The 19,368-nt window shown below is 35.0% G+C and overlaps 1 protein-coding gene across 4 annotated transcripts in view; it reads right to left on the reverse strand.

Moving 5' to 3' along the window:
• Positions 1 to 19,368, reverse strand: part of AFAP1 (actin filament associated protein 1) — a 222,814-nt gene that overhangs the window by 119,116 nt on the left and 84,330 nt on the right. For all 4 annotated transcript variants that reach the window (XM_003773408.3, XM_031941769.1, XM_031941768.1 and 1 more), the window contains one exon: positions 4,207 to 4,315. In XM_003773408.3, coding sequence (XP_003773456.1) covers positions 4,207 to 4,315 — 109 coding nt within the window. The remainder of the gene's footprint in view (positions 1 to 4,206; positions 4,316 to 19,368) is intronic.

A 19,368-nucleotide genomic window follows, 5' to 3' on the forward strand; every position in this document is an offset into this window, starting at 1 on the left:
AAAATTATTCCTCTTGGCTTTTCTGGTTAACTAGCTAGACTGGTCCTTGAATGGCAGAAATAGTCTTGCATAATATCTATCATCAAAAACCATCTAGTATGGGGGAAGGGAGGAAGGGGAAATGGACCAGAGATTCACTCTACTAGTTTATCTTTTAAGAACCCATAGTCCCCTCCAGAATATGATGAAGTATTGTGAAGGAATTTGGTGGAATAATTAGTTATTTAAAACCAGATATGGATAATATATTTTTAAACATCTCATGGTAATAAGAGATGAACTGAATTTTTTTTTTCCAAAGCAGAATTTTTAATCCTTTCTTAATGAAACAGAATGAATGAAAAAAGGAAATTTATCAATAGATGATACCAATACATCCTGATTTCCCAACTACTTCCTATCAGTAATGTCCTTTTTCCTTAAACCTTTTTGAAAACTTTGTTTAGAATGTATCCAATATCTAAAACTATATTATAACTAGTAATTAATATTTAAAACTATTTCTCTGTCAGACTATGACTTTACACGTCTACCACAGTGCTCTGCACAAAATACACTTTTCATAAATTACAATTTTTTTTTTCTTCCCTCATGTCCTCCCTCCCTATGCTAGCAAGCAATCTGATATAGGTTATACATGTACATTCATTTTTAACATAGCATAGAATAAGATTTAAATTTTTTATTTCCTTATGATTCTGAAAATGACACAATTCAGTAAACAGTTATGAAAAGTGTATTTTGTGCAGAGGGAGCCATCTACACCCAGAGAGAGTGGGAACTGAGTGTAGATCACAACATAGCATTCTTACTCTTTTTGTTGTTGTTTGCTTGTATTTTGTTTTCTTATTCATTTTCTTTCCTTTTTGATCTGATTTTTCTTGTGCAGCAAGATAAATGTATATGTTTACATATAATGGACTTACCACATTTTAACATGTATAACATATATTGGACAGCTTACCATCTAGGGGAGCAGTTTGGGGGAAGAAAGGGAAAATTTGGAACACAAGGTTATCCATGGGTCAATGTTGAAAAATTATCTGTGCATATGTTTTGAAAATAAAAAGCTTAAAAAAAATTTAAGTCCTTTTTATGAGGGGTGGTTCTCTGAGAAGGAAGAAGGAAAGAGAGAAAGAGATAATCCATCTTTCATGTGTACTTCTTATGTAAGAACCTGCCATTAAGCCTGTTGGGGGCTATCTTAACAATCTACTTCCATTTCAATGGAATCCAACAATGGGAGGCTGCCACAACTCATGCAAAAACTGAAACGCCATCAGAGATTATTGATCACAGATCAATGAACTCCAGGAGAATGCTTGTTCTGAAAGATTTGGAGCCTTATTTAGTCTGTTAGACTTTTCATGTGAAATGAAAAGATGTGTGTTGACTAAAAGAGCCTGCTGAGAGTTATTAGATAGCAATAGGGGAAACTATCTTATCAATGTTACTGCTTTGGTATAGATGTCCCCATGGCATCTGTGAGACATGGAATCAGAATGCTAAGTTATTCCACTTCATGTTCAACTTGTCGTTGTTTTATTTTCAATCCAGAGTAAGACCTGCCAAGAACAATTCTACTGATCGATTCTCCAACACATGAGAGCAACACAACATATCTGATCTCTCTGAACTCTCATTTTTTTCATCTGTAAAATGTAGAAACAATACCAGAACACATGCCTCATAGGTTATTTGCATTCTTTCAACTCCACAATGTTACACAAGTGTCAATTACTATTATTAATGTGATAATGAATAAAAGTAGTCATAATAATAAAGCAATGTGAAGAAGTCACCAGTAAAGGTGATTGAAAATAGCACTGTAATCACCTGACACATATCAAAGAAAGATAAATAGATATTCATTCATTACGGTGTAATTTACTTTTAAAAGGAACCTTTATTTGAATTAATAGGCAGAAAGCAGTTTAAATTAGGAGAAAATATAAATTCCAGTTTAATTTTTAAAAGACTTGTGTTATTGCTTCAATTTCTTAAAGGATGTTGAAATCAGTCTGAAAATGAATTGTTGGCCTAACAATTAATGAATTTAAGTCAGTTGTGTGTGTGATGAGGAGGAAGAGCAGTAGAGTTAAAAAAAAAAAAAATCTACCTATTCCATAATCAGAGACTGCAAATTCAAATCCTCTTTCTGATTCTTATTATCTCAATGACATCTGAAAAGTCACTTGCCTGTTTGGTTCTCAGTTTCCTTCCATGTAAAAAGTGACATCAGACTACATATCCTGAGGTCTCCTTCAGTTCTGAGCAATTATAACTGCAAATTCTGGGGCAGCTAAGTGGTGCAGTAGATAGAATGCTAATCCTAGAGTCAGGAGGACCTAAGTTCAAATCCAGTTTCAGACATTTGACACATACTAGTTGTGTGACCTTGAGCAAATAACTTAACCCCAATTGCCTCGCCAAAAAAATAAATAAGTAAATAGATTCTGATGATACTGGGGCTCAAAAATATCAACTGTACAAATAGAAGATGCGAAAAGGTATAGCTGGACACCACACACATAATACAATACCAAGTTCCTGGGGGATATTACCTCCATCTTACTTATTTTTTTATATCTCCCAAAGTACTTAGGGTGAATAACAATAACACTATTAAAAATAATTCATTTACAAAGCATTTTTAAGTTTACAAAGTGTTTCCCAAAAGTTCTATGAGACAAACAATAAAGATATAACTTTCTACATTTTATAGAAGACAAAAATAATACTTAAAAGGTTAAGTTATTTGTCCATATTCATGTGGCTTTTAAGTAGCAGGGGCAGTTTATACTGAGGTCTAATGACTCATGTCCAGTACATTTTCTGTTATAACATACTGTCTTTTACCACAATGCCTTATATAGTGTGGTGGTATGGAAAGCCCATTAGATTTGGAATGAAAGGACCTGGCTTTTCAATTTACTGCCTATCTTGAGTCTCAGTTGTTATTATTCAATTGTTTCAGTAATGTCCAACTATTCATGACCCCATTTCTTGGTAAAGATACTAGAATACTTTGCTATTTCCTTCTTCAGTTCATTGTACAGATAAAGAAACTGAGGCAAACATTAAGTAAAGACGTGTCCAGATCTGAGTAAGTAGCTGAAGCCTGATTTGAACTCAGGAAGATGAGTTTTCCTGATTCCAAGCCCAGTGCTCTATCTTTTGTATCACCTAGCTACCCAAGCCTCAGTTGCCTACTCTGTCAAGTGAGAGTATAGCACTAAATGAACTCAAAATTTTCTTGCAGATTAAAATCTATGACCCTAATATTTGCTGGAAGCACACATATAATTTTAAATAACATTTGTTGAACTGAACCAAATCTCAGACCTTAGCTTAGAATCTCCAATTTAGCTTTCTCAGAATCATAAAATTTTTTTTTCTTTTCTTTCTTTATTAAAGTTTTTTTTTTTGTTTGTAAAACATATGCATGGGTAATTTTCAACACTGACCCTTGCAAAACAATCTATTCTATATTTTCCTCTCCTTCCCCCCACTCCCTCCCCTAGATGGCAGGTAGTCCAATTCATGTTTAATATGTTAAAATATGTTAAATCCAATATATTTATACATATTTATACAGTTATGTTGCTGAACAAGAAAAATCAGATCAAGAAGGAAAGAAAAAAAACCTGAGGAAAAAAACAAAAAGCAAGTGAACAACAACAGAAAGAGTGAATATACTATGCAGTAGTCCACACTCAGTCCCCACAGTCCTTTCTCTGGGTATAGATGGTTCTCTTTGTCATTGAACAATTGGAAGTGGTTTGAATCATCTCATTGTTAAAGAGAGCTATGTCTATCAGAATTGATCATCAAATAGTCTTCTTGTTGCCGAATCACAAAAATTGTCTAAGTTTAGAAGGTTTTCTTTACCAGACCAAGAATCCTTCTATATCATCTATCCTCTGCTCAACGACCCCTAGCAAGAGGTAATTCAGTACCTCCCTAAAAACACTTCTGTTGGGATAGCTCTGTTGGAAAGTTTCCCATAATTTTTTCTGCTGTGAACTTCTCTAATAACATCACCCATATGAATTTTAAGGCATAATCTGAGATCATACTATTTTATGTTACAAGGAACATCAGTGATTTCTCCTAGTCTATCATTTTTATTTTACAGATAAGGCGACAAACAAATCCCAGTTCCTTCTTAAAACTCCCTGCTTCTTCCAGGGCAATGTTACTCACTTGAAGTGATATACTCAGGAGCTTTTCCAGGACTCAGTGGTACAGCTTCTTCATAGTAGCCTTCTGGGAGAGAAGATGTTGGTAATGGTGGAGGTCCACTGTCTGGTGGCTAAAGGATAAAAACAGAGTCAGAGATCACTATAAAATCCACTCGTAAATCAATCATGTCAATGGAATTCAATATTCATCAAGGCATTGGCAGTGATAAAGTTCATCCCTCCTGCCTACCTTGATAATATTCTGCTAATTCATTAACTGCTTCTTAAGAACTCTTAGGACTGCTATTGGTTGAGGGTTTTTTGTTTATTTGTTTGATTATTTTTTTTTGTTATTGTTTTTATTTGCCTCCTCAGAAGTTATCAATGTGTGTGGTACATAGCAAATACTTAATACTTTTTGACTTGAATATGAAAGATTTATTAAATTCATGAGCTTTCTGGTGTTCTCTACCTTCCTATTAATCTTATATTACAAAGATTTGATATATTAAAATAACAACAATAAAAAATCAACCACCTGTTTACAATTCATAATGCAGGCTCCCAGAATTAGAAGTTAATTTTAAAGGTCACTGAATTGAAAGGATAAGATCATATAGTTTATGTTGATCCTTTTCCCTTTTTTATGATCTCCTTGGGATACAGATCCAGTGGTGTTATTTATGGATCAAAGGGTATACACAGTTTGATAGCTCTTTTTAGCATAGTTCCAAGATGCATTCCAAAATGGTTGGATCAGTTCACAACTCCACCAATAATGCATTAGCGTTCCAGTTTCCCACATCCCCTCCAACATTTATAATTTTCTTTTTCTGTCATTTTGTCCAATCTGATAAGTGCAAGGTGATATCTCAAAGTTGTTTTAATTTGCATTTCTAATCAATAATGATTTAGAGCATTTTTACATGACAATAGATAGCTTTCATTAATTTATCTGAAAATTGACTGTTCATATCCTTTGATCATTTCTTAATTGAGGAATGGCTTGTATTCTTATAAATTTGAGTTCTTATAAATCAGTTCTCTATATATGTTAGAAATAAACCTTTACCAAGACCATCTAGTTCAAATCCCTCATTTGAAGAAATGAGGTTCAAAGCAGGAAGATATTTGGCCCATGTCATGGTCACATGGATAAAAAGTGATAAAGTCAGAAGTTGAATCCAGATTTTCTGGCCCCAAATGATCCTTACTACAATAATGGATCTCTTGCTTCTCTAAGAACAATGAAGTGCTGGTTACAGAATAAAGTAGGTGACTGGATGGCACTGTCAGGAACAATCCAGTTGCATCCCAGCAAACTTCAAAGGGAGACAAGACAAAGGTGAGAGGCCAAGAGATTCACTGGGAACTGCTTAGAGAATGATAAATATATTCCTCCTACCACTCTAAGACTGCTTATCCAGACAAGAGCAGTAGCCACACAGATATTGCAGGCTCTTGTTGGTTTTCCTCAGATCACACCCCCAGAACGACCTCATGGGGGACAGGTAGTTTAAAAATAATTATCTGTTTTTCATTAAAATTCCAAAAATAGAGATACCACTATCTCCTCCTCCAAAAATCTCTCCTGAGACACTGAATTCACAAAAAATTCCCTTATGATGGCCCACCTTCCCCCCACTGGAAGTCCGTCCTCAGTCAGAGAAGTGATAACTCTGTGTCTAACATCTGCATGAGATTTTTTTTCCTATATTTAAAGACAGCAATCTCTCTTCCACCCTGGTTTCCTATTCCCCAGGCAGTGCAGAACTCCAATTCCTTTGGACTCTGCTCACAGGGCCCCTTTCCCAATCCTTTAATCATCATATTTTTCTCCTCTGGCCTAGCTCCAGGCCCTCCACATCTCCCTCAAATATGAAGTCCAAAGTGGTTCAGGATACACTATGGTCAGCATTGGGCAGGCCTCTATTGGAGGCAGGTCACCTATTAAATAGTCTTGTTTATACAACAGGAAAGTCATAAGGTTCAAGTGATATTCATTTTCATAGCATTTTAGGGCTTATTACATAATTCCCTCATAAGGGAGGCAGAAGTAATGAAACATGCCTCCTTAATCTAAAAATGGGAGACAACTGTGGAACATTATTTCTGATATTTTTCTCCAATTCTAATTGCTACTTGCCTTCCATTTATCTCCTTTTAACAGATGCAAAAACTGAGGCCCCCAAAAATCAAGGTGCCAAATGTCATATAGCATAATAATAAGACAATAATAGCAGCTAACAGTTTTGTTCTTGTTGTTCAGTCATTTCCAGTCATGTTTGACTCTTCATGATTTCATTTGAGATTTTCTTGGCAAAGATACTGGGAGTGTTGCCATTTCCTTCTCCAGATCATTTTTACAGATGAGGGAATTGAGACAAACAGGATTAAGTGACTTGACCAAGGTCACACAGCTAATAAGTGTTTTGAGTCCTGATTTGAACCAGGAAGATGACTTCCTGACTCCCGGCCCAGTGTTCTCTGCACTGTGATACTTACCTTCCCAGCTAATATTTATTTAATACTTCTTATGTACCAGATACTGTGCTTTACAATCATTTAGAATTAATATCTCATTTGATTCTCACAACAACCCTGGAAATTAGGTGCTATTATTATTTTCACATTACAGCCAAGGAAATTCGGGCAAATAGAGGCTAAGAATGGACCATAGCTGGGATTATAACCCATGTCTCGTGATTCCAAAACTAATACTCTTTCCAATAAGCCAGAATTAATCTCTAAATCAATTAATGAAGAAGAATAAGTTTTCACAATTTTAGGAAGTGAAATAGCCTCATTGTTCATATAAATAGCTAGTCATATAATTAGAATTCATACAAATAATGATGAGAAAAAAAACTAGCATTAACATAGTGCTTATAGGCAGCTAGGTGGTGCAGTGGATAAAACATCAGCCCTGAAGTCAGGAGGACCTGAGACACTTAACACTTCCTCACTTAACCCCAAATGCCTCAGTCCAAAAAAAAATTATATATATACAGAGAGAGAGAGAGAGAGAGAGAGAGCGCTTAAGTTGGCAACCCACTTTCCAAACATTAATTCATTTAAACCCAAAACAACACTGAGAGGTAGATGATATTATTATCCCCATTTTACAGATGAGTAAATTGAGGTAGCCAATGATTAAGTGTCTAGTGTTTCAGATCAGATTTGACTTCAAGTATTCCTGACTAGTGCATAACATATTGCACCAATTAGTTATCTATAATGATGGCCAATTGCCTTTAATATACTCTGCTATAGGAAGAGAAAAAGATAAATGAGACACAGAGCCTATTTGAATGTAGTAACTTTGCTGACAGCTCTTCAGTATCTGGTAAATGTTGAAGAAAGAGGATTTGATTTGTAACCAATAAGCTTGTAAAATGTCTATGACGTGAGGTTACAGATTGATTGGATCATCATTCTTCTGAATGGGAAAGTGTCGTCTTGTTTTTCTCCTAATGCCAAGATTTTATGATCCCAAGATATTTATAATATAATTAGGTGGCTAATTAAGGTGATCTGAAAGGCACTGCTTTATCTGATTTGATACTCACAACAAAATTTTAAAGGTAGAATGTTAGAGCTATTATTGTTCCCATTTAATGGGTAAGGAAAGAAAGACTAAAAGATAAAGGCCATAAATGGCAGTGCTAAAATTTAAATTTAAATTTAAATTCAGGGCTTCAAATTAGAAATTAGAAACTACCAAGCATTATAATCTATCACATCATTATAATCATTATGATGATATTGTTTTGTGGTCCCTTTCACCTCTGATCTTCCCTTTCCATTTTCTTCTGTAATCTTAAACATGAACCCATCTGTATTCACCAGCTGAACATTATGCTTGAATTTATCATTAATGTGTTTTCCTTGGTTTAGCACATGAAGCAAAAATCAATAATATTTATTCTTAAAAAAACTTGAATTTGACCATAAGGTTCTTAATCACTAAAAGAAAAATAAAGAGTTTTAGTTTGGAGTGGGGTTTTGCAAGAAAAGCCTGACCTTTGCCTTTCCTTAAATCCAGACAGAATGGAAAAAAATGACAAAGCACAAATTACTAAATTATCTTTCTTTTAACTGACAGATTTTTTTTAAATGTCAAGATAATGTTAAAATGGAGATCAAATGTGTTCTGCTTAAAAAAAAAAAAAACTATTACTTTATGGTGACCTCTTTTAAGGTTAACATGTGTTCTAAGAAGAAGCAAGTTTCTTAAGAAATTTTTCTACTAGTAGTGGTTAGTGGATCCTTTTCTTTAATCTCAAAATGATGTTTGTGGTTTTAAAACCCTCCTTTTCATTCACTCAACAATCATTTATTAAAGGTCTATTACATGCTGAGCTTTATACTTGGCACTAAAGATAAAAAGGAAAAAAGAAAAGATTGAAACTACTTATCCTCAAGGAGCATACATTTTATAGAGATGGATAGAACATGGATAGTTATGAGGAAATTCAAAATATATGCACACAGAATAATTTCTAGGGGAGAGGCATGAAAGCAGTCATTAAGATTGGGGAACAAATCAGAAATGACTGTTCCACAATTGCCTCCCATATCCCGATCAAGAAGGGATATTTCATCATCCTTTGCCTAGATGATAAAGCATTCCAAGATCCCAAGCCATTCTTGTCGACGAAGTAGAAAGATGTAACCTAAATAGTACTCAAGCTAAGCAAATTAGGATTTGGTTAGGTGTAGAACCAAAAGCGGTCATAGATGGCTCCTTATCAACATGGGAGGAAGGATTCTGACTGAGTGACCCAGGGATGCAGTGCCCTCTGTTATTTGGTATTTTTGTCATTGAATTGGTCACAAGCAAAGATTACTATATTTTTAAAAGTTTATATATTTCACAAGGCTGGGAGGGATAGCTATTATGCTGGTTTGCAAAACTGGGAAGTAAAAAGATCTTTAGGTTAGATTGTGCCAAATTGAATAATATACAATAGAGATATAAATATGGCCACTGAGGTAAAATGTAAAATTTCACAGTTGAGTTCAAGACATTAACTTCACAAGTGCAAGATGAGGGGCAGCCAGGTAGTATGGTGAATAGAGCCCCTGGATTCAGGAGGATCTGAGTTCAAATTTGGTCTCACTCACTCCTCAAAAAACAAAAACATGAGCAAGTGATGAATTAGGTGAGATCAGATGAGATTTTGGACTAAGTGAGATTAGAAAATGATTCATTTGCAAAGGATCCAGAGGTTTCAATGGGCTGTGAGTTCCACATGAGTCAAAAGTATGATAAAGCAATCCAAAAAAACTAAAATAATTCTGGGCTGCATTAATAGAAGAATCAGGAGGATGAATACTACACTCTGGTCAAACTAAATCTAGAGCATTGGGTTCAGTTCCAAGCCCCTAATTTCAGAAAGGTCTTTGAATAACTAGATACCACTCACAGGAGAATGACCAGGATCAAAAATGGCCTTGTGATCATGTTATTTGAGAATCGGTTGAAAGAATTGGGCATGTTGATCTAGAGAAGATGAGATGTGAAAGGTAAAATAGTTTTCCTATGATAAGGTTAAATTTGATTAAATTACCTGAGAGAAAAAACACAAGTAATGGCTAGAGGTTAAAGAATCTAATACTACATATATATTCCAAGGAAGACATTGATAAAAATTAGAAAAAAGTTGTGGCATCCACCAAAATATATGGAGCAGCACTTTCTGTGATGGTAAAGAAATAGAAATATAGGAGTTCTCCATCAGTCGAGGAATGGCTTCACAAACAGTGCTTGAATGGAATTGAAGATTATGACAAATGCAGAGAAGCAGAGAAAAAAATGACAGGATCTGATACAGAAAATAATATACATACGACAACTACAATAATATAAATGGAAAGAACACCACAAAAAAATGAATATAACAGAATTACAAAGAATAAGAAGTATGAAAAGACATGATCCCCACTTCCCTCCTTTGCAGGGAGAGGAGCTCTATAGAAGTGCTGCAACTGTACAGATTTGTATAATTTTTCTCTATTCATAAAGCTTTACTGATGTTTTTCTCTTCTTCCTCTTTTTCTTGAAAAATATTTCTGATATACACTGGCTCTCTGGGAAAGAGGAGGTAGAAGGAAATTGGGAGAAATGTTGGCAATGTAAAAATAAACTATCAATAAAATTTATTTTAAAAATAAAGCAACCTCCAAAAGTGGCAGAGAAACAAATTTAGGCTTAATGTAATAGAAAACTTCCTAACAGTTTGAGTTATACAGAAGTAGAAGAGATTGTCTTGGGAGGTAAGCAACTCCTCCTTCACAGAGGGTTTCAAGCAAAATTTGAATGATCATTTCATAGGTATGGGAAGAGGGTGGGAGTGGGGGGAGAGAGACAGAAGGAATGACTGTTCAGGTATAAGTTAGCTACTTAGGTCCCTTTCAACTCCAGATCCAGTTCTGTGACTAGCTGCTTTTCAAGCAGTTTCTCTTTCCCTCCTTGTCTTTTCCTTGAATCCAGGTCTTTTTGGATGGCAGTTTTTGCGCAACACCTTATTCTCTCACTACCTAGATAAATGTCAGAAATATTCTTCTTTTAAGACTGTTATTCTGCATACGTTGAGGTGGGAAGGAGCAGAAGAAAAAGGAAATGAAACCCAAATGGTGCTTGTCTGGATGAGCCCCCTTTGGTGCACCGGCTGCTTCATAGAGTTGGGTGGGAGGATATGAACAGCCAAAATCAACACAGATGGAATCCATTTTGGAAATGAACTGGGTCTCAATTTTTGAAATGCTCTCTCAGCACTTGCCTCTGACTCTGTACAATCAGCATGGTAGATGTATGACTTTGGGTCTGAAATGAAAACACGAACTTTCTGAAAAGTACAGGTCTCTCTTCCAAAGAACATTTCTACAATCCAAGTACATTTTTTTTTCTTTTGGTCTATTTTAGTCTCCCTTTTTAGAGGCAAGGTAGCTTTTAACTGAATATGCAAATGTCTAAACTGATGAATGACATGGTTAGGAGAGTTCTAAATCTCCCTAATCCATCAACCTTTCCCAAAGCATCATTGAAAGATAATTTTGCCTCATGGTATAAAAACTAATCCAATACCTTCTTTGACAGTCCTCTTGTGAGTCAAGTACCTGTCTAAGAAAAAAGGAATAGGAAGAAGAAATGAAAGAGAGCAAGAAGGAGGAAGATGAGGAAGGAGAAGAGCAGATAGAGAAGGAAATGGTGGAGAAGGGAGGAAGGAAGGCTTTTTGACATGACATTAAGTCCTTAAATTAATCAAGGTATTTCATGAGCACTCACTATTAGAGATGAGAGGCATTATGATATAGAGAGGACAAATTTCAAAGGCAAAGACCTGTCACATACTGACTAGGCAAGCCTGAAAAAAACTTAGTTCAGTCCTTTAAGGCTATTTGTTCATCCATAAAATGGGAATAATGATATCTGAATTGCTTCCCCCACACTATTTTTGTGGAACTTAAATGACCATAGTACATAAAGTGGTTCTACAAATGAAATTTGCTTTTGTTATCATCATGCCCGTGGTCACATGGGATCAGCTAGGTGCTGAGTCAGGATATGAACTCAAGTATCCTGAGAACAGGTATGATGTTACCACATTTGGAAATTTATGGGGCCTCACGCTTTAAGAAGGCTAATACTCAAATAAAGCAAATATTCTCTCTCTCTCTCTCTCTCTCTCTCTCTCTCTCTCTCTCTCACATACACACACACACACACACACACACACTCAGTCTACGGTCATGGAAAGAACCCTGAATTTGTTATTAGAGATCCCAGATTCTCCTCTTCCTGTCTATGAGGCCATGGGTACCAAATCAATAAGAGAAACACATTTATGAAATTAATTCTTTAAGAATTACAAAATGCTTCAATCCCAAGAACTTTGTGAAGAAGACAGTACAAGTATCCAGGTATTATCATTTCCATTTTAAGGTTGAACAATACAAGACTTAGGACAAATGATCACACACTTAAAGTGATAGATCCCAATTATCAGGACATCAGGGTCCAAGCTTTTCCATTCCATCCTGCTGCCTCTCACTCTCTCCACACTTTGCTTTAATTATAAGAAAAATGAAAGGAATGGGACTGGTTGATCACTTAGACTTCTTTTTATATATATATATATATATATATATATATATATAACATAAACATATATAATATTTTATTATTCCCCAATTACATGTTAAAACATTTTAAAACTTTCCCCCCCTCACTTAGACTTCAAAAGTCATTCCAACTCTAAATTCTATGATTTTATACTTTCTTGTGCCTTCAAGCAAGCACATAACCCTCAGAAGTTCCTAAAATTACTTTTAGGGAAACCAACAGGACGATAAAAGCCTCTCCCTCTGCACTTTTCCCCCCATTTACTGCATACAGATATAAATGGGTACTAATCAGGGTTCTGACTCCACTTTCCTAAAATAGGCATGCTGTGAAAATGTTGTGTAGAATTCTGAGATCCAGGATGATGCTTGTAATGTAGTAGGGCAAAAGACCAGGGTCAGTCTGGGTTCAATTCTTTACTCTGGGTTTCAGTTTCCTCAGTTGTAAAATGGGGATAATACTTATTACCCCAAAAGGAAGTGAAAAAAGCAAATTACAATCCTAAAGAAATGAATCAAGATTCAACAACATTTCCAAGACAAAGCAATTTTAAGTTGTTTTGAGTGAGTATTCATCAGAGGATGCCCTTTTGAGGATGGGGTCCTGGGGGAAATTAGAAGGAGGAGTAGCCCAGACTTTGGCAACAGGATAAAAAGGGGAATTTCTATTGCCACTGGGCCATGGAGCTGAGACAGCTGTTCTGCCACAGTCTTTCATCTGTGAAACACCCATCTAGAAACTGTGGTCAGTCCCTATGCCTCCAATGGTAATATCACTGAAGCTTCATCACAATTTAGGTTAGGATGGAGTCAAGTAAAACTGGAGAAATGTCAGCAGAGTTCACTGTACACTTGCCAACCTAATGTGCTCTAAATCAAACACAAATATTTCTGCCCACAAACTCAGAGCCCCTTTGCTGAAATGCAAGGACAAAAATCAAGTTTTTAAAAAATAAAATTGTTAAATGGAGAGATGAATGGAAGGATGGGAAGCAGTGAGGTACAGTGGAAAGAGTACTAGTTATGTATTTACTGGGTTTTATATATTTATTTATTACTGGTGTGATCTTGGGCACGCTGAACCACTCTAAGATTCAGCTTCCTCATCGATAAAATGAGTCCAAAATCTCTAAAGTCTCTTATAGCCCTAAATCTAGGATCCTAGGACCCTATATACAAGCTAGTATGCTTATCCCAGAGAGCTAAGAAATAATAAATCACACTCATTCTGAGATAGGCACCAGCTATATCCAGTGGAATTGAGTATTATTTTAAAAATTGGAAAGAAAGGAGATGTTTTCAAGGAAGGCTTTAAAAGGCAGAGTAATTGAATATAGGAAATGATTCTTAAATTTTTATAACTTTGTATGACTAACACAGTGAAGTGTCTTGCACATAACAGAAATAATCAATAATTGTTGAATTAAATTTAATATTTCTTATTCTCATCTTTTGACATTCTTGTTAGTACTGGCTCTAAAACTGCCTAAAAATCTTGGAATAGACTAGCTTTTTATGATTCTTCTGCCATCTAAATTTTCTATAATAGACAAGTCATGAAAATGTTTACTGTAAAATTCTGAGGTCCAGGATGATGCTTGTGATGTAGTAAGATAACAAATGAGATCAGGCAGCTTAGATCTCAGTTTCCTCCTTTGCAAAACCAGGCTAATATTTGATATGCTGCAAAAGTGGCATTTATTGTGTGATATCTACTAAGGATAACGAGAAGGACTAGGCATATGTTTCACTGGAATAGACAGTAAGAGGAGGAAGGTCCCTCTACCAATGTAGATCAGCACTTTTTCAGAGAATGGCCTAGAGCACTGAGACCTTAAACAATTGAGTCAGGATCCCATAGCTAGTCTAGATTTGAGCCAAGATCTTCTTACTTCCTAGCTCGAGTGAAAAGATATATAACATGTTCTATAATCATAAAATATTATAATAATAAGTCACTATGAAAGGATGAATACAAACCATAAAAGAAAAAGTGGCCCATTTCCAAGATTCCTTAGGCAATTTTAGAAGCAATAATAAAATTGTCAAAGGATCAAAATAAGAAATATTAAATTCAACTCAACAATTATTGACTATTTCTGTCACATGGAAGATATTGCACTATTTAGTGGGCAAAGTCAAAAATCACATAAGTGAATTCCAAGGATGCAAAAATGCTAAAGAGTTTAAAAATCTAGTGTTTATTCCTCGAGTCCTGATTCTTCTATTTTACTCTTCCTCATCTCTCATAATAAATTATTCTGTCCTATGAATTCTCTCTTCTCCACAACATACACCAAGTCTGTGCCTTCTCCTCTGTTGCCATCACCATCTTTGTTTGGTGCTTCCTTATTAACTTTGTAGAATATTTTAATTGTCTCCTTAATCAAAACTTAAGATACTTAGCTGGGTAACTAGGTGGTGTGGTGGATAGAGTGCTAAGCCAGAGCTCAGGAGGACCTTTGAGTTCAAATTCAGTCTCAGACATGTCCCAGTTGTATGAATGCAGGGAAAAATCACTTAATATTATTTGCTTCCATTTCTCTTTCTATAAAATGAGCTGAAAAAGGAAATGGAAAATCCTCTAGTATCTTTGCTAAGAAAATCCCAAATCAGACACAATTGAAATGGCTCAATGACAACAAAGATTCTTGATCCTCTTTTTCTATTCTATTCTCTAATATTTATCAGATTATTCTTTCCTTTATAAACATTTAGTCAAGTCACTTCTTTGGTCAAAATCCTTCAATAGCTCCCTGCTGAATACCAAGAATAAAACCTCTCTGCCTGATTTTTCAACAATTTTTTGTCTTCAAAGACCTGGATCTCTAAAGTAGTTCCAAGATGTAAAACTCACAATCCTTTGATGATATGAAATGCTAATATGAAAAGTTAATTCTTCATACTCATAAGATTTTTCTGATAACCATGGAAGCTAACAACCCTTTCTCCTACACTCTCATACAGCATGTGACTTTGGACTTCTCCAAAGCATTTACCAAGTATTATCTTGTGATATAGATTTTTTGTGTTTCTTTTATCTCCCCCATTAAACTTATCATTTTTCAGACTTAACTATTTCAGCAGTTATAAGCAGCATCATTTTTTTGTGTGCCCATGGTCTATAATCTCAGAGGCTTCCTCAACTCTTTCCATCAACAAAGATCTTCTTGCCAAAATAATTTTCCTGAGCTTCGCATCTGATCAGATTGCTCTCCTATTCAAAAATCTTTAACTGCTCTCTACTGCTTCTCTAGTAAAGATAAATTAATCCTCTAATCCTCTTTAAACATCTCCACAGTCAGGTTCCAATTGCCCTTTTCAACCCTATTTTATAATAATCTACTTCATGCATTTCACATTCAAGTTAAACTGGCCAGCTGGCTGCTTCCAAATTTGACGTTCTTTCTTTTTTTATTTTTTAAATTTTTATTTTTAATTTTTATTTACATGTTAGTCACACTGTAAAAAAAAAAGCACAGATAAAAAAAATGAAGTGAAAAAATGTTTCTATCTGTATTCAGACTCTATTAGTTCTTTTTTCAAAGGATGGATAGTATTTGTCATAAGTCCTTCAAAGTTGTCCTGTCTTGTTGTATCACAATAGCTAAGTCATTCACAGTTGTTTATTCTACAACATTTCTGTTACTATCTGTTACTATGTACAATTCTCTCCTGGTTTTACTCATTTCATTTTACATCAATTCACAAAAGTACTTCCAGGTTTTTTCTGAGAGCATGTAACATTGTTTCTTATAGCAAAATAGTATCCCATCACAATAGTTTATTCATTTTTCTGATCTTGATTTCTAACTATTTGCTAAAGTGGGGCTCTGCTTTTAGGGTGGAAGGTGCACTGTTCCAAGCTTCAGGGGTTTTGTACAAATATTTTCAGAGATCCTACCAGGGATCCATAAGTTTCAGTTCTTCCAAGGTGGTATGATCTAAGAAGAGGTGTATTTATTATTCTCCTGGCCTATGCTCTAGTCTATGAGGGATTACAAGCACCATCTCTGTCCTGGAACTGTGGTAAGAGTCCCCACTCCATTGTAGCCACAAGCTCTAAAGTGCTTGCCCTGAGAGTGCCACTCAGGATTGCAACCTGTATGAGTATGAGCAAAGCAACAGACTCTTGCCCTCAATGCCAGCAAAGAGACCCCTGTAATATCCCTTTGAGCAATTATTGAACCCCCTTACTACCTGTGGGATGAGAGGTCCAAAAGTAGCCTCTTCTCCTTTTGATTCAGTGGTTTCTAAGACCTGCTCCTGGTTTGCTGGGTCTGCGTTTCTGTTGACTCAGCCTGCAGTAGACTGTATTCTACTCTCACCCTTTTCTGCAAACCTTCTAAATTGTCTTGGGCTAGAAAACTGCTTCATCCTGTCTCTTTTGTGGTTCTGCTATTACAGAAATCGTTTGGGGACATGATTAAAAGGTTTTAAGAAGAGTCAGGGAGAAAGCACAGGCATTGGGTTTGGACTGGGTTGCACTGAATCTGAAGCATGTGCTTCCTGGCAGAGGGATATTCACATTGATGTCTCCTGATTCTTGGAACAAATGGTCTTTAACTCATAACTTGCTGTCTCTTAAGAAAGTCATGTGAACTCTCTCAAAATGTCTTTGTAAAGCAACTATGAAACACTGTGCATAAAATGTCAAACCTGGAGTCAGGAAGATTTGAGTTCAAATATAACCTCAGATACTTACTAAATGTGATAATGGGCAAATAACTTAACCTGCCTGCCTCAATTTCCTCATCTGCAAAATGGGAGTATAAAAGCACCTACCTCCCAAGTTGTTATGAGGATCAAATGAGATGATCATTGTAAAGCACTTAACACAGTGCCTGGCATACAGTATGATCCTAGGCAAGTCCCTTCCCCCATTTGTCTCAATTTCCACATCTATAAAATGAGCTGGAGAAGAAAATGATAAAGCACTCCAGTATCTTTGGATCCCAAAGAAAATCCCAAATTGTAGAGTTGGACACAACTGAATAATAAAAACAACAAGAAGGCTACATATATGTGTGTGTGAGAGAGAGCTAATATTATTATTGTTATTATTTTTGCAAATTTGAATTATTAAGCATCAGTTTTCTGTCCTAAGGGATAGAGAATACTGTGATCAAATAACCTAAACTGAGAGGCTATTCAAAACAAGAATTTCCTGAATTCAAAAGAAAATCAATTAACATTCCTGAACAATCCTAAGATTCCTAGTACTTTGTTTTGCAACTCTCAAATGTACTTAGCCCACAATGGTGTGTGTTAGAGCTCTCTCTTGCTATCTAATCCCCATACTAGATTCTCAGATCCATGGAGCCAAGGAGTGCCTAGCACAGTGCTCTACACACAGCAGTTATTTTCATAAATGTTTGTCATTTGTTGATAAATAAAAGTACAAAAACTTCCCCAAGGCATTAAATATCAAGGAAGCTTTTGTCCTAGACTCTGATCAGAACTATTATCCAGCAGACAGAAGCATTTGCAAGCTGGTTACAACCAGTTGGCTTCTCTTTCTAAAGGATGTCTTATAATGTGTTACAGAAAAACACTGTTGTTATTTTGAATTAAAAAATAAAGGGGAGGAGCAGAATTCAAGCTTTAGTTTTTTTTTTTCAGTCAGAAAATTCTGCTTTAGAAAGAGAAGTCTAGATATTATTTATTAATTGGTCATGATGAGCCAAGATGTACGGCTGTGGGTAAATTATTTAACGTCTCTGGGGATAATACTATATTATTTGTACTCCTCTTCCATAAGATTGTTAAGAAGATGAAATAATCATGTATATATATATATATATATATATATATATATATATATGGTTTTTCAAAGCATTTTATCAATGTCAATCATCATCCAGGCCACATGTAAATACCTTAGCTGGTATCTTCAATCTATTTATACCAGTATTTTCAGTTGTGGCAAAGAACTATAAGTTAAAGTGATATCCCTTAAACGTGAAATGTCTCAACAAATTATGGCATACAAATGTAATGGAACAAAAAAAACATTAAAAATGACAAAGGTGGTGAGTTTCAAAGAAATCTGAAAAGGCTTGCATTAACTGATATAGAGGAACCAGGAGAAAAAAAAATCATACATTAACAATAGCAGCAACTCTTTAAAAGAAAAAAAAAAAACAGCTTTGAAAAATTTAAAACTTCTGAAAAATGAAATAACCACAATTCCAAAGGAATGAAACTACTCACCTTTATAAAGAGATTTTTTTTTTCTAGTGAGCAACATACCTTTTTGGACATGAAAAATTAGGGTGGCTTATTCTGCTTGACTGTTTTATTTGTTACAAGGACTGAATTGTTTTGTTTTGGGTTTTTTTTTTAGTGGGACTATGGGAATAGCAAACAATATGTTTGCCAAAATTAGAAAAGAAGAGAGGGTCATGAAAACATATTTTAGATCTCCAGAATTGAAGAAGATCAAAAGGAAACAAAGAGGGCAGCTTTGAAAGTAACATGTGGAATTAATTACATTTTTTTTTAAAAGCAAGCTATATATAGTAAAGATTCACACTTTCCAAATAACCTTATTTTCTGTTCTACTTTGTATGTGAAAGTATTATTTTTAGGTGTTTGTAAAATTTAGAATTTTAAAAATTAAATTTGAAAAGTTCTGCTTTTGGACACTTACCCAATTCAAATTATCTGGGCCTATTTCCTCATTTGTAAGATTAGATTAAATGACTTCTGAGAACTTTTGTAGTTTTAACCTGTGACCATCTCTGAGCTTTACCCATATTTGTAATGGAAATTATAGGATGTTTCATTATGAAACTCAGATGGTATATGTTTATGTATATATATGATATTTATATATGTAAAATTTATGTATGTAAAAAAACTACTATATAAGGGTCAGTTATACTCTCTATTTCATAAGATTGTTGTGATAGGGTATTTATGGTGCTTTCCAAACTTTAAAGTACTATATAAATGTCCATCAGTCCATATTAAAATCTAAGTTGGTCACTCCAAACTTTTTTATATAAGGATTTTTTTGGTTATTTGTATCAACCAATACAAATGATAAGCAAGT

The sequence above is a fragment of the Sarcophilus harrisii genome, chromosome 6 (assembly GCF_902635505.1).
Source record: "Sarcophilus harrisii chromosome 6, mSarHar1.11, whole genome shotgun sequence".
NCBI classification, from domain to species: domain Eukaryota; kingdom Metazoa; phylum Chordata; class Mammalia; order Dasyuromorphia; family Dasyuridae; genus Sarcophilus; species Sarcophilus harrisii.